Here is a 17,207-nt window from a genome sequence, read left to right on the forward strand (position 1 = left end):
GAGACACTGAGACTAAACCTCCTGGCTGCACAACAGCTTGCCCTGCAAAACGTACTCTGAGTCATTTTAGAGGTTACAGCTGTTTCCCTGTACTCTTTTATTACAGCTTTTCCAGGCACTCTTACACATCTCACATGAGACGTCTGTCTGCACCCTTGCTGCTGCTCACATTGCCCAGCAGGACACTGTTGGTGTCCTCCCTACAGTAAATCCTTTGGTAGACACACAGATAGTGCCTCATTCTTCCTACACGTTTCACAGTATGCTCATGCTGCTGTCTAAAAAAAAAAACCTTCAGGACCCGAGATTCCTTTCTTCATGAAGTTGGCATATAAATACTTTCCCTTGACAGATGGAAAAATCAAACACATCTGCAGCCATTTTAACTGTAATATATCACTGGCGAGATTCAGATATATCAAAGTTAATTTGCATATAATAATTGCATTATAGGGTGACCTGAGACCCTGGATTTGCACTAAATCAACATGCGCCTAAATGCATACAAAAGCAGTCGTCACATTCCCCTTTTTCTTATTATTTGAGAAGACGGTTGCTGAGAATGTTGGGAAACATTAAAACAGTTTTGGAACACTGAAACCTCTGTCTCACAGAGACAGATGTAGACAACAGCCTTGTGGAATTTGTGTTCCCTTTCTTCATTCTTTTTATTTCTTGTATTTTTTTCCCATCTGTTATAAGAAATCCTGATAGTTTTTACTTACTGGTGTGTTACTCCTGCAGTCATTCTTGCGGATAGTCATCCTAACAGTCACCTTTTTACAGAATTTTCCATCTTCCTTACCTGCAAAATGGGCATTGATAGAAAAAATATCAGCTCAAAATTCTAAACATTTCAGAGACAAGAACATTCCTGAGCTTTTTATGGGGTCAAGAGACACAAAGAAGAAAATAACCAATACATCACTGCACATACAAAACTTCAAAGTGACATTAGCTATACATTGTACTGCTTTTAAAACTATTCTATTTCATGCATTAAAATATCCATCTCCTTATAGCTTCAAAAACAATTATAAAAGGTCCATTCTTCACTCAGAAGCCTTTTAAGAGTAAGTCCACTGTCTTTGAAAAAATTTTGTAAAATTAATCAACTACTCTTGTGGGAAGGCTTGTTAATAGTGAATAAAATGCATTTTCTATTAAATAACTGTAACAAACTTTAATAGCAGCAATTGCATTCCAGTGGTAGAAACAAAGTTTAAGATAAACACTTAACAGCAGAATCTAATGAAGAATAGGGCTTCAGGGGCCTTTACATTTCTGTATGTTTTTATTTAATAAGAAAAAGAACACCAGTGAACAAGTTAAATTTTTTATTTACTTTTTCATTAGCATTATTTCTACAATTTTTCTCACGGAAGTATGTACAAAATATATAGATGAAATAAAGATAAAAAGAAATCATGAAATTAAATGTGGAGTTAATTTAAAAGGGAATCCTGAAAATTTGAAGGAAAATGAAGAATTTCAGTATAAAGTTCAGTAGTTAGAGACCAGAAAGCACAGTATCTTCTTACGATGATCTTCTCTGTGCTGAAGAAACCACATCACATTGCAGATCTGTAAAAGAAATGAATAGTCCATTCCATTATAACAGCTTCCAGTTTCACAGCAGATTTTGCACCCCATGATGCAGACTCACATGACTCTTCACTTACAGAGCTGCATTTTCTTTCAGCCAAGAAATTAAATCATGCTGACAAAAGGTGAACACTATTAGTTATAGAAGAGCAAGGGCAATGAAAGACTCATTGGTTTGACCAATATCCAATCCTCAACTGTGACAGATGTTTATTACATCTTGATGTGCAATGTCCAGTTCCCTGCTTTAATCACTGTCAAAGCAGGAAATACTGCTTCTCAAAAAGAAGCATTTTTTGTGCTAGTTTTTTGGGGCTCTTTTTTTTTTTTTCAATATAAGCCTGGTTTCTAGAATATGAAAGAGAAAACGGCAATGATTCTTCTTGGAAGCAAGTAAAAATCTACAATCAGAAATAGCTGGCTACTGCTTGACTATCATTGAATTATACTTGCTTAGAGAAAGAGTAGATTGAGATATGAAGAAATTGGTTTTGAAAATAAACTCACCATTATTTCAGGTTTCTCATACTCCTATTCGTGTCCTTTTTTCTTTTACATCGTGTGTAGGATGGAGAATTCAGTGCAGCTGTGGCTATGACTTCATCCAGGCTATGGTGGAAGTACATATCTCAGAGATATAATGTATTTCCATGCATGTACTTCAGTGTCCAGTGACTTTTAATAAGCTCCATAACATAATACACTTTTCCATTAACAGCCTTACAAAACACATGATCATCTTAAACATGTTGTATTATAATGAGATTCTTTTTCACATTCTTGCTTGGTTTTTGGGTTGACTCATAACACTGTTGTCATTTAAAGTGATGTCAATATGAAAGAGTAATGTAGATTTCAGTGTAGTACTTCTAGAGCCATGAGTGTAATTCAGTGAAGGTTGTATCAGTGATATAAAAAATTACAGTGAACATAATTTCTCTTACAGAAACGTAGAGAGATGTTTTCACAAAATAAATGACAAAATATTTGCATTCAGACCATGTCACAATTCAAAAAATTAGTATGCCGTATTTAAAAGAACAAATATAATCTCCAGTTTTCATGAAGTAAACACAGCCTTGCTGTTTTCAGTATACTGTCCTAGTTATGTATGGGAAAGAAATGACCTGCTTCTACTGTATATGCCACTGGAAGCAAAACTATATGATACATCATCTGCAAAAATGTTGCTTACATAATAAGCTTTAACAAGCAAAGCCATTAGTCTCTATGTTCTACAGCACTGTAAACAGAACAAAATTAGCTAACATTTTTAAACACAGCAATTTTTACACATGCAGCAAGCTAAAGGCTATGCAAGTGCTTACTACCAACAGTACATTGTTGGCTAACAACAATGCACCGCCCACACAGTGCAAAATGAAAAACAAAACAAAATCAAGATGTGAGCCACTCTGAACCATGAGCAGTTATACTACACTGCAGCTTTTGGCATAATTGGATAACGTGAGGCCTGATGCTCCTATCAGGGAGTACATTGTTGGAAATCAACAATGATGCTGTTTGGGTTGGTCCTACTTATTTCCAGGAAAATGTACCTGTGTTACAGCTAGCATAGGCTGTAGGAGTGACTGGGCTAACAGGGAATGGGAGGAGCATTGACACTGAAGAACCTGGTAAGAATATTACATATTGAACAGAGTACATGTTACAGAGGATTCTCTATCATATGAAACATTCTGGAATTATTAGTTTTTGGCATATTTGAGAAAAGAATTCAACCTTAAAATGTCTGTATGTTACAGGGTCACAGAATGGCTGAGGTTGGAAGGGACCTCTCGAGGTCATCTGGTCCTACCTCCCTGCTCAAGCAGGGATCACTATGCCAGCAGCTCAGGACCATGTTCAGGTAATTAAGCCCAGTACCAAAACTAGAAAGAATCTTATCTACATTGGTATAACTAAGACAATCTAAAACCCTGAATTTAAGTTGTCCTTTGGGGCTACAAGAAAGACATAGTATAATTTTCTCTGAGCAGTGCTTGTAAGAACTCTCTGGGTTTTGATGGAACTCCTGAGACTTAATTTTCAAATACCACTTAAAACTGAAAGCAAAAATCACAACGGTTTCTAATGTACTTCAAAAGAAAACAACAACCTGATAACCCTTCTCATAAAACATCTCACACAATTACAATTGACTAACTGCTCGCATGCCAGATTTGCTCCGAGTCAGAATGAACTACATGATTTATAATAGTAATATGTTGTTTATAAACAGGTGTGAAATCAAAACTGTTTAAATCTATTTGTAAATGCATCTCAGAAGTCACTGGATTTTTCAAGGGTTTAATTTTTACTTTGTAATGCATGCCCCAGATTAATAACTTCTTAATTATTTAAGATTGTGGTTATGATCTTCCTCTAAACAAGATCTTCTGCCTTGCTTAGCTGAAAAGTAGCTTAATAGATTTAATAAATTGTTCAGAAGCTGGCTTATATGGGTGCTAAGGCATTGAAGGGTAATGTCAGATAATAAAAAACTAATCTCAGAGAGCCCATGGAGAATTGGCTACAGAACTAGGACAAACATGGGTCCATCACAGTGGGAAAACATGAAGAGATACTGCCATTCCCTTACAGTGATCAGGAGCAGGAAAAAAAAGCAGATAAATATTCCAGTTTCAGTAATCTTTGTACTACAAAATGTAATACATAATGAAAAACACCAAAAGTTACCTCCTGACTAGCAACATATATCCTACTGCAGTAGCTGTGCATGTGGTACCATATCTGGTAGTCATGATTGTTCAAGTCCCATCCCACCCAGCAGGAAATTCCTGCACTTTTCTCCAGCTCTCTCCCATACTTTATCTCCTACTATCTTTAGCTTTTAGGTCACTATTCCAGCCACTTATGCAAATGAAGTGAGATTTTTGCACCTTTCTAAAGATAATCTGATAATGCCTACTAGAAAAATCTCTTTTTTAATTGTTTATAACATTGTCAACGTCAAGTATCTGAGGAGCTTAGATTCTTCAGGTTAGTTGTCTGCCTCAGGCTAAATTCATCACAACATCAGCCAAAATGTTTCAGCTATGTACCAGTGTGTTAAGAAAAATGTACTTAGCTCTTGATTTATGTTAAGAATTAGCATATTTGGAAGCTATTCTCTAGAAAATGATTTTATTTTTTCCAGATAACCTTTATTAGCTCTCATAGATGTCAAAACATATCTTGGTAATCAAGTAAGGGGAAATTTTTTAATTGTAAGTTCTTTTAAAAGAAGATATTGCCTGAAAGCTTCTGAACTATGTCCCTTAATGGAACACAAGACGATTACAATCAGTTAATTATTTACAGCATTAACGTACAAACTGCATAGATCAATCTTCATTTTTACCAAATACGAAAACATGAATGTAGATGAAACACGTTTTAAGTGTTAAGTGTTCCAAAACACAGTACATTTTATTACACTAAATGCAGTAACTAATATTTTGAGAAGTTTACATGAGAACTACAAAATACTCAAAGTAGCAATTTTAGTGATTTGGCCAGTCGCAATCACTATCAAGTGGAGTAAACCCTTCAACGGTAAAATGCTTCCTTCTGATTTAACTCTGCTAGTTTCACTGGTAGTCACATGAGAAACTGGGAAAAGCACAGCCTTTGAGATCAGTGAATCAAGCTTTCATGCAGGAAAGAAGCAACCTTAGAAATAAGGTAACAACAAATCAGACAGACTTGCGAGGCAGGAAGCGTCATTAATCACTTACATGTTTTGCAGCATCCTTCTAAGAATGGTACAACATAGCCTCCAACCTGACCAAGAGAGAAATAAAGAGGAAAAAACTTGGATTTTTTCAAACACTCATTCCCAAGTATCTGCACTATTAGAAATATCTTCCAGATAAAACTTTGCAACATTATTCAGGCAAATGCAGGACTCTGTCAATGGATGAATGTTTTGCTGTAAATGATTTAACTTGACTGTTCTAACACAAACGAATATTAAGCAGTTGTCACTGAATACCACTATACATCACCAGCTATCAAAATGTGACATTTGGAGAGGGAATGACTGCGTTGTCTGACACCATCATCTGTTACTTGGAGTAAACCCCTCACTTCTTGTAAAGGCCATACTGACAGTCACAAAAAACTGATGCTGAAATTAAACCAGGAAGAAATCTCATCTAAATGAGAAGCCAACCACTCCCCATATTGGAGAGTCATGGCTGCCTTCAGTGCTGTAGCATGAAGCACTCCCCAGACTACTGTAGGAAGAATATCAGCAGCTTTTTAAAAAGCTCTCTCAGGATTACCTTGAAAGAGAGTTCAATTTTTGATGTCTACCTCAGTATCTCATGCCATGATGATCTATCTCTGCCTTAACTTTTATAGTTTGCCTAGAACAGCAAAAGGCCTTTCACCAGCTGCGTAACTGAGACTCTCTCTGAAGAACTAATCCATTGTTATCAGCGAGAACTACAACAACCTAGTTCCTTTAGGACTGTTCCCTTCTTGTGTATGATCATTCATTAAGGAAAGTATCCTCCCATCCACATGTAAATGTAGAATTATAGAGAGCAATGTGAGATTGCTCCCTGCATACATTTCCTGGCACTTAGTCTAATCTCTTTTTGCAAATTCAAATGGTGCTTTTGCTTCTGCAAAACTAGTCCACAAAACCTTATGTCTCACTGTAGAAAAGATTTTCCTGATATTCAGACAATCTCTCCTTTTCTTCAATGTTTTTGACCACTGTGATGAATCAAATTGCTATATGCAGAAAATCAGGTAAAAAAGTCCAACCCAGAAAAGCATCCAATTTCAGACAGCTGCATGAGGATGAGTCTGACAAGCCTCTATGAAAAAAAAAATAATATATATTTCTGAGAATAAGAAGAGGCCTCTCCAGCTGTGTAACTGGGCAGTCTGGTGGCACACTAAACGTGTATAGTTAGAGCTTTTCACCTTCAAATGTCTGGGCAAAAATGGAGGCATTGCAAGAATTTATAATTTCTCCCTTCTTAAGGTAAAAACCTCTTTTGTTAGCGTTAAACTTTTCATGCAAACATAAATCATAGCTGGAATTCAAACAATGTATTGAACACTGACCTTCACACATTCAGTTTCATTAAAGGGTGGGCAGCCAACTGAAGAGGAAACCAGAACTGGTCCTATTGCCGTGTTAGTGCACTCGTATCTGATGCAGTTTGAAATCCAAACAGTACCAGGCTGTTAAAAATTGTAAAACAGAATGTTTACTCAACAACCCAGCAAAAACAATATTATAACTATTTTTAACACAATTCCATTGAATGTGATCTTGTCTGAATCAAAAATAATACTTACAGCAAAATATAATTTAGACACATGTTAAAGTTCTGTTTAAATACAGAACTTAAAAGTCCACTAAAGATATAATGCTAAGTAGGTTCTAAAATAGTCAAGTTGACAATGATTCCCTGATATATCAAAAGCCTTTCATCTTTGTAGACAACTATATGACTGACTGTCCAAGAAATTACTGTTGTGTACCTGCAAAACTATTCATAGAATTCAGCCATATAAAGCTCTTCTTTGCACATTTTATATGACAATGTGTGTACAGTATCTCATAATTTTTTTTGTTTACTTTAAATATTTTGAGGGAATAAGACATGTATTAACTTACCTTAAAATTAGAAACAGTGCCATTGCTAAAAGTGTGGAGGCAAGACAAGTTTTTACAGCTACCACAGCAAGTTGATAAATCTTTTGGAGGCTGATAGACTTGGTTCTGCCAAAATCAAATAGATTATTCCTTCTATGAATCATCTTACAGCTCGACATTTTGCTACTGTAATGGGCAGATTTTTTTCAGGTATCTGATTTTAGGGATGGTTTTTAAGTCACCTTCGAAACCACAGAGCTTACATTTGTACACACTATAGATTCATGAAGCTTTTAGAAAATACTTTTGATCTTAATCAAAGTAAATGGGGAGAAGTTCCAGCTTGGAGAATTAACTGGTGTTTCTCTCATTTTCAAATGCAAGTCTGATAGCTTACTTCAAGAACCATTGCAATTTTGACTGTTTACACATTAGACAGCAAGTAAGCACATAATTAGTAAAAGTAATCTATATAATATTGCCATGGTAATGTATTACACTTTCTAAAAAAACAAGGCATCATTTGCTTATTTTATGAAGCTGGTTTTGCCACATTTAGAATTATTCTTCTATATATAGTTATTCTCCTCCCAGTTCTTATTAGGCAATAATTATTAGACAAATTCTTCCAGGAATTTGTACCAGTTTGTACATAAAGCAGCTAAAGTTATACAGGGATGCAAGGTGACAGTATGCTATATACATTAGTTTGTATAAGGTTTACACAGGGGAGAAAACAGTGAATGGAGTGAGACTTTTATAAAGACCTCTATCAGAAGTGCACTAACACATCATTAGAGGGAGATCTCATAGTTACTCTTTCCATTTTGTTCCTATGACTAATCTACTCAACAAAACCCAACAACATGTAATTAAGACCACCAATCACAATATACATGCCCATAATTCTGAATGTCTTACAGCTTTACACTTGATGGCACAGTCTATTGAAGATGTTTTTATTTGGTAATACTTAGTGGAGGGATCAGTCACATTTGTACAGTAAGAAACACGGCAAATGCCATCTGCACTGTGTTCCACGATTGTCTGTCCAGGAAGCAGCACACCTCTCTCATTACTCAGGCAAACTTTGTCTCTCACTACAAGTAAAAATAAACAGCATGCTCAGGACAACCAGCTTGGTATCAAAACTCTGTTTAAAAAATGTTTCAAACAGTAAAACAGAAATGGAAAAATCTATACTATCTCTCTAAGAATTATGTCTCAGATTTTCAAATATAAACTCTTAATAGTAGTCTAATGCTTCACTACAATAATCAAATTATTTCAAATATAACCATGCGTGAAATCTAAATAAATATATAATCTATTAGATGCACCACCAAAATGACAGTACAGGCTTCTTCAACTGGTTTGTTTTATAAGTCTACTTCAGGATAAGAAAAGCACCTGAAAAGCGTCTATTTCTCCCCACTGATAATTGAGGGTACAGAGAATAATTTAGCTCAAAATATACATCTTTGTTGTAGGAACTACTTTTTTCTGAATTTTCACAGAGGCTATTGGGCATACTCCAAGATGAATTCACATGGTGCCAAATGTTATCCTTGATCTTATAAAGCACATCAGCATGTCTACCAACTCCTGAATAGTCTCATAATGGGTTAGTGGGACTGCACACATTGGGTGTGTATTTCAGTTTCTTACTCCAAGCTCAAAAAACCCCAGGCTGCTTAGTCAGCACCAAACTCTCCTAAAACTGTCTGCTATTTTGTTGCACAGACCTCCTTCTGTAGGAACTAAGAGAATACAAGGACAGGCCATAATCAACCAAGTATTTAGTGAGGGGTCCTATTTTTGTCACACTATTTGTGAATTCAGTCAATTCTTTCCTCAAGAAAGAATATACCTCAAGAACTCAATACCATGTTCAAAGTGAACACCTGATTTATCACTCATTTACCTTAGCACTTGAAAGGTTATTTCTTTGAATTAAATTCTCTTCTGACTTACCACATTTGTACTTAGCACAGTTACAGATATTTTCTGTACTGTTCTGAAACTGTTCATCTATCTGAAGTTTCTGCCCCTAAGTGTATAAAAGCAGAAAAAAAGAGAAGTGAAACCACACTGTTTTCTTATCTGTATGATCTTTTTCTTTTAAACACCTTTCTTTCAGAATTTAAGTAGCAGTACCTCTTACCCCTAGAAACCTATTCTGAATCCACTTTCATCACCCACAGGGACATTTAATTTAGTAATGATAACCAAATAGAAATTTTTTTTTTACAACTGAAAAACAGGAATGGCTATTGGTGTCAATACGGCAGACACTTAGGACAGAAAAGAATAAGGCAGGCCAACAATGAAATGCAATGGCTTGCCTTTGTACAGTGGAGTGTATTCTTCCATGGAACTTAATGGATATAAATAGTATTACAATAACACAGATGTACTTTTACTTTTGCCTTTGATTGTTTAGATGTATGCATATTAAGATTTTTCTCCCAGTTTTCTTCAAGTCCTGATTCCTTATGCCTAAGTTTCTTCATCTATGGAAGTACTAACAACAACCTCATTTACAAAGCATTTTGAATGTCTTCTATAAAAAATGAGTACTATTTCCAAGTCCTTCAGGACTCGAAATTATAATTTTTATAAATTATGCCCATCACAATGTTGTTTTCTGGATAAAATAATGACGAGTAGAATCAAAGCATACCCACTACTGAGAACCTAACCCAGCAATGCTAATAAGCTTTTCTGTAATGCAAAACAAATCACAATGAAATACAACTGAAAAGTCCTTCTTAGTCAGTGGTCTGAGTGCATGATACATGTTAACATATTCACTATAACAAATATTAACAAAACAATGATGCTTTAAAACATTTAGTACTGACACTTTAAAAGCAAAATATCATCCTTGGGTGCATGAAAGCAGTTCCCAGTTTACAAATGCTCCAGGGCAGGATATGGTCATAAAAAACCTCCAGAAATATCAATGCTATACATACATTTTATTCTGCAAGACATTTAAACTTAACTGTCATCTTAAAATGGATATATCTTCTCATAAAGCAATTAAAAAAAAAAAGTCTAACATGGCATTTCATATTTCACTGATAAATCTACTAGTGAGATACCAGTGAACAGATTTATTAAAAAAATTAATAAAAGAATACTTAAGATGAATTTCATACCAGTTTGCACTGTGGTTTGGGGATTGTTTCGCATGCACATTCTAAAACAAAATATGATAACAAAAACAAGAGTTTAGAAAGTTATATGCCATTTGCTTAAAACAGAGCATCAGAGAGAAATAGAAATTCTAGATTTACAATTCACCACTGAAGAAGTTCTGCTGCTTTTTGAAATATACCCATCTGGGGAGTTCAGAATTATGTTTGATTTCTGTTCCATCCTGAAAACTAATACCAGCTTCTATGACCACCTTTACATATTACAACAATTTACAGCATTGTATCAACTGCAGTCCACCTGAACACGTTAAGAAAAGGATGATAAATCTAGGCACTAGCCTCCTTGCAGTGATGACAATCATTACAATCAATATAAAGCAATGGAGAATTGTGTTTAAGGCAAAGAAACGTATGATATACTACCATCTTTGTGAACTGGCAAACTCCTGACTTGTGAACCTAGCTTTTTTTTTTTTTGTAGCCATAAATAATTTGCTAACTCTTACAAAATTTTCAAGATAAGTCACCCAGTTTGGACAGGCAAATTATACAGCATGTTATCAGCCTTGTGAAGCAAGAGAAAACAGCACAGTCAGATTAAGAAATTCTGTACCATGAGATGACTTTTCTATATCATTTGTTCATAAGCGGATCACAATGGCATAGCTGGCTGAAACTAGACTTAAACCCAAGAGCCCAAGGCTCTTGTCTGTGTCTAAGGCAACCAAAATGAAAATCAATCATTTTACCACATGTCCGAAAGGGGCAGCACTTCTCTGGGCTCCATACCTCCACCAAAGACATGCCTAGCATACATTTGAATTCAGGACAACGATGTGTTTCACAAACTAAAATTAAAGAAAAGTAAGTCCAATAAGCTGTCATGTTTTGATGAACAGAAATATGAATCAAGAGATAGTAAATTACTTCTTAATAATAAATACCTTTAGGAAATATCCTACTTGAAAAAGACTAATAATCAAAATTTAATTGTTAGCTATCAGCTAATAGTAGTGTGGAATATAAATACTCTAGGCAACTCTGTAAAACAGTTTTAGATCTCCAGAATTTGGGACCTGAAATCACTCGTTTGTCCCCGTGACACATATTCAGATAATGCTTTAGGCACACAAAAGTTTAAAAGTAAAGATTACTTGTTCAGGACTACAGATGATAGCTTGCTTATAATCACAAGTGGAGCTGTATCTCTAATTCACTATTTTTGGCACTGAACATCCACACATTGACATCCACATCCATAATTTGACATGGTCTCTATTAGTTAAAATATCAAAATCAAGTCAAACTTACTACACTGGTATGTAGGGCAACACCTCTCTGTAGTATTATCATCCACAATAAGAACTTCTCCTTCTTGACATTTGGGTATGTGATCAGAGCAAGCCCCGCATGCTGAAGAAAACAATTAGTTAAATATAAAACATAGGCAAAATTTTACTACTGCCTAAGAAACATGCCCATAAGTTTGTCACAGATGCATATGAAAGAAAACAGAGGTACTCTGCATTCATTCCTTAGAGTCCCTATAAAAGAGGCTAATTTTCAGTGCAGCTTGCCTTTTCTTTGTCCCCTGCTGTAAGAATTAATACATTGTTTGTGAGTCAGATCACAACAAACAGGAATTTCTCTCCCTTTGTTATGAAAAATTTTGCTAGATTTTCTCTCCTGCCAAGTCACCCTGTTTTCAGGAATGCTCCTCTGCCCGAATTATAGGATCTTTATCACCAATAAAGGGCATCTCCTGTGATCCCAGTGTTATCCTCCCACTTGAACACATATGAAAATCACATTAGGTACTTTTCGATATGTACAGTGTAAAGACTCGTATTAAAAAAGAGAGAGATGGGTGCTGTGCGGACAGTGAGAAGAGCCAAGCACAGCACATCGCTATCACATGATCAAAGTGACTCCCTGGTTACTGACTGAAAATAAAAGCAGCATAATTCAAGTTCTCTATTAATGCTCAAATTTTTGCATGTGGAAGAGCTAATCGAGATGACTTGGCCTTTGATTTGTACATTTCTATGTGCAAAAATAGAGTAAATTCAATAGGATCTCATTGTCACATTATTATCATACAGAAAACAACCACACAGTAACATCGGAACTCCTATATTGATGCCCAAAGTGCAATTTTATTATTTAATTATGTCACTGAAGGCCAAACCCCAAAAGAACTGAGTAAATTTGCATAGTACTCTGATAGAGGATATTTACCATTGAATAAGATGGACCACAGCTGATACAACAGGATACAAGGAGTAAGAGCATATTTAACTTCAATCTTTTAAGATAAAATATTCATGCAGCTAGTCCACACACCGTAAATGAGCAGTCTCTCAAAAGCCCTCAACTCTCTCATCCATGGACCTGACAACCACTCCTCTACATCACCCAAGAATACTACTCAGTTGCACACAGCTGTTTTGTGACTCTGAATGGTTGTTGCCGTTTCTTATGTTTTGTAAACTTAATGCCCATTTTTTAAACCACCTTCAATCTTTACTATGTTGGGAGAGCAAAAGGAAGTACAAGGAGCCTTAACTGGCAATATAACAGTAGACATCATTGCATATGCAAAAACAATTATAGTCTCAACCAGCCAAGACACTGTACCACATATATAGGATATGCAGCAGGTACTCTCCACCCGAGCAGCAATTAGTGTTTGATCATCTTGGCAGCTTGGCATCTGCTCCATTGGTTCACATTTTGCTGGATCACATTCTGAAAAAAAGTACAACAGATGTATTTCTTTATACAAAGTATAGGATTCCTCCTTTTTTATGGTACTTCCCCAAGACATGACAGTGCAGAGCAGAGAAATACAAGATACTTTAGAAAAACTTCTACCGTTTATCTCAAGAGAGCAATATTCTTACCTGATCGTTAAACACAAGACTACTATTGTATCTGTTCAAACGGAGACACACACAAACCCCAAGCTTTTAGATTAAAGAGAATTTTTTAAGTGGCCATACTAACAATGATGTCTACACTACCTACCTCTTTACTTCTAAATTGATCTATTTAGTTTATTGAATGTCTTTTACAGGGTGAACTTTTTACCTTTTCAAGAGAAACCTACCGCAAGTGTAGTTGGGACAACAGGATTCTTCACTGTAGTAAGTAACCAGCTTTTCCAAGGCATTACACTCAGGGATTAGGGGTTCACAGAGGCTCTGGTTACAAACTGTTACATAAAGAAAAAAACAACTTCTAAACTATCTTATACATTTATAAGTTGAGTAGAACAGTTGCAAACAGTATTTGCAGTCTGATATCCCAGATCTCCAAACAACAATATGAGGAAAACCATAACAAACTAGCAAAAACCCCTGAGGCAATATTCTGAAGCATCCAGCATTTGCAACACTCTCCACGGAGGCAAAGTTAAGCTAGAGCCATGTCCTTGCAAGAATTTAATAATAATTAAAAAAACAACAAAATCCTGTGGAAAACTCACTGCAACATCATCCCAAATGGTGAAAACATGAAAACTACTTGCTATTTCTCTTTGAAGATGGACTTCCTAAGCTAAATAAGGACTTAAAAAAATAAAAGCTTTTATATCCCTTTTTTACTGCTCACTTTGTAAATTAGATAAACAATCACCTTTTTTTCTCAGAATTAGTTATATAATTTATTTTTATTTAGATATTAAAAATAAATCAGTAGCCTGTACAGCTGAGAGAAACACAATTCATATTCAAACAAACAGTGCTGTTTCAGTCCTTGTAACTCTTGTCCTCTCCCTCTACCTCTCCCCCAAAATCTACTGGATGCTGAGAGAAATAGTACAAAGTTTCTACAATTTTCTACATAAACTGTAAATTCAAACACAAGTAATTTCCATTCATTTCAAAGCTAGGAAGCGTGACAGGAAAACAAACCACAGAGAAAGGGTATCTGCATATTCCAGTGGGCAGAATTGATAATCATTAAGGAATACTTACTACAGATCTTCTGAGGACAACATGTCTGATCACCAGGAACAAGCAAAGCCACTTCTCCAAATCGCTGACAGTATAAATTGTGGCTGTCTGAACAGTTGTACTCCACTGGAATAATGGTCTCACTGTCAATGCATTTTTGCATACAGCATCCACTGAAAGAAGTTTTCCAGATCTCACCTATTGCATGAGGTGCTCCTGAGCTGTCTGTACAAGCTAGATCAGAAAACAGAAGTAATTCCTTTTTACTTCAAATTTTGACGACCATTTTCTTCCACAGTGGGTGTGGATCTATAAAGTATAAAATAATCCCAGAGATTTAAAGGCATCACCTATCTCCATCACCCCACAAAAAAGTGAAGGAGGAGACAGTCTGAGACTGAGTTTGTATGGGAAAGCAAGACACTAAATACCCTCCAGAGGATCAGGCCCTCCACTTCATTTTGTGCTAGTCATTTAAAATCCCAATCCAATCCTTTGTTTTTAAAGCAGTGATCTGAAAAGAAGTTACTTTGGTATTTCACACACAGCAAAACTATTATTAATTTACAGTGCTTTATGTAACCTGATTTATTATAAACTGCATCTTTAAGGTTTGTGTTGTTAGTGTCAAGTATTGGTCCAGAATTTGGTGTGCTCAGACAGAATTGTAATGAAAATAAGTATCAGTGCTGGCAGAAAGAACATAGGACATATACATGTGTTATTCAAAATGTGTAATTAACTGTTGCTACACGTCTTTTGAATGCCATTTACTATCAATAGGTGGGACCCTTGGCAAAGGGCTAGGTAAAAGGGAGGCCAAGACTACCATACTTAGAATACTGGAATGCATAAACATAAGCAAAAACTTCCATTTTGAAGAGCATCCTCCAGCTGAGAGAAGGTGAGCGAAGTTGTATGTCATGAGGACATTCCCTGCTTGCTCATGTGTACAGTTAATGTTTACTGAATATCTAGAGTCCTCAACTGAATGACATAAGTAGAACCCACACAGCATCAGGCCAGAACTTGACTTATTACTAATGAAGTATCTGACCACCAATTTGTAGATAGTAAAGAATTAAAACTCATCCAAATATACCACATTTTTCTTCAGGAATACAGACAGCAGTGTGAGCTCGGTGAAGGATTGTCCCTCCAGCACAGACGCAGCCTTCTGTCAATACTGAGCAGGAGTCTGAGTCCAGAGAAGCAACCTCGTTATTCTGACAACTGTCTGCAACCTCACAGGCAGTTATACAAGCCTGATAGGAGAAGTTTTCAGAGCAGGGGAAGGCTAGGAAGGAAATAAACAAATCACTCATTCTGAAGTTTTAATCACATGAGTCCGTACCTAAGAGAAGACGTTATTGTCTTCTTGTCAGCTTCCTGTGCTTGCCAATTCAGTAGGATCTACCAACCTAAAACACTGATACAGACCAGTTACCTGCTATGTGACAAATTCAAACAAAAGGAAGGTGTGAGCACTTCTCTTCTTATGGTAACATTTTCCTCAGGCTTCAGTTTGCATTTTGGCAGTAGAGATATAAAACCATGCAACAATGTCGACACAAAGTAATTTAAACTTCAAAAACATTTGCAAATAGTACACAGATTAATAATACAGCGTTCTAAGTAATTCTGACTACTTTCCAGTGGCTAAAGAAAATGCAGTGATTACTAAAGGCCAAAGCTTTGTCAGTTATAAAAATAGATATGTAAAGGCAAACACAGTATTGTTTTACATGGAATAATAAAGAATGGGATGAATTCATTACTATATTTAATAGATATCCACATTAATTACTCATGTGCGTGTGTGCTATTTTTAAGTCAAAAAACACAGTTAAATTTAACATCCTTTATACCAGTAATGTAAATTCACTGGCACTGGTGCATGCAGGAATAGACCAAAAAAGCATCTTATTTTGATTTAACTTGTACCGTTGACAGCTTCATGTGATCTTTCATTGGCCCAAAACGCTGATTAAAGCTGCATAAATATGGCTAACGCAGAATGACTAAAAATTCCAAGTGTGTTTCTGTGAACTACCAAAATATATGATCCTCATCATGTAATGATACCTAAATCATACAGCAACACCATCTGCAATCATGCTAATGAGACACTCCTGTTCACAAAGGGACTATCTTCTCAAAAATAAAGAAGGTTCCAGTTTAGACTTCAAAGATTGAGAGAGGACGTTGATTTTGTTCAACTGCTCATTACTAAAAACTGCCATAACACCCCAAAGGAAGTATCTTCTAGAGCCCTGTAAACAGAGGAACTCAGACTTTTAAAATTCAGTCTACAGCACATCAACACTTATTGACCAAAAAAATCCAGATGCGACTTCATGGTTCTTCCTAGCTAGGCATGCACCACCAGAGGTCACTGTAGTATAAAAATAAGAGAATGATGTGTCCCTTCATGATGAATGAAATATGTAACTATTTTTACAGATATACTTTATAAGATCTTTTTAAACAGTTATTTGCTAACAAAATCCATAAAAACTGAATACTTTTTTTTTAATTGACTGTTTTTAAGCTGTAGACTCCAAGACTATTATTTGCAGGGCATTGCAACATGCCTGCATGAAGCCTGTTCAGACGTATCCACCTTAAACCACTTTTTAAAAGACAGCGCTTATGATTTCTATGTACAGTGAGTTCTCTTATTTTGGGGACCACACTTCATCAGTAAGTCTCTCCCTTTTCAAGCACTGAAGCCACAGACGTCCCTATATTACTACTGCACAAGGCTTTTCCTGGGCGAACATTGAGAGCATTAAGAGATGCTGTAATCCAAATTTTCTGTTTACTGACAACTACAGATCACATTTGGTCTTACATTTT

At 35.8% G+C, this 17,207-nt stretch overlaps 1 protein-coding gene across 1 annotated transcript in view; it reads right to left on the bottom strand.

The window, feature by feature from the left end:
- The window catches only part of OTOG (otogelin), a 107,378-nt gene that overhangs the window by 773 nt on the left and 89,398 nt on the right, over positions 1-17,207 (bottom strand). The window contains exons 43-55 of the mRNA XM_074148509.1: positions 15,451-15,645; positions 14,370-14,582; positions 13,502-13,606; positions 13,030-13,140; positions 11,704-11,805; positions 11,142-11,240; positions 10,393-10,433; positions 9,203-9,278; positions 8,150-8,328; positions 7,250-7,354; positions 6,691-6,810; positions 5,346-5,391; positions 726-805 (exon numbers count right to left, since the gene is read on the bottom strand). Of these exons, the coding sequence (XP_074004610.1) occupies positions 726-805; positions 5,346-5,391; positions 6,691-6,810; positions 7,250-7,354; positions 8,150-8,328; positions 9,203-9,278; positions 10,393-10,433; positions 11,142-11,240; positions 11,704-11,805; positions 13,030-13,140; positions 13,502-13,606; positions 14,370-14,582; positions 15,451-15,645 (1,472 nt within the window). The remainder of the gene's footprint in view (positions 1-725; positions 806-5,345; positions 5,392-6,690; positions 6,811-7,249; positions 7,355-8,149; positions 8,329-9,202; positions 9,279-10,392; positions 10,434-11,141; positions 11,241-11,703; positions 11,806-13,029; positions 13,141-13,501; positions 13,607-14,369; positions 14,583-15,450; positions 15,646-17,207) is intronic.

Source organism: Numenius arquata, chromosome 6 (genome assembly GCF_964106895.1).
Source record: "Numenius arquata chromosome 6, bNumArq3.hap1.1, whole genome shotgun sequence".
Classification (NCBI taxonomy): domain Eukaryota; kingdom Metazoa; phylum Chordata; class Aves; order Charadriiformes; family Scolopacidae; genus Numenius; species Numenius arquata.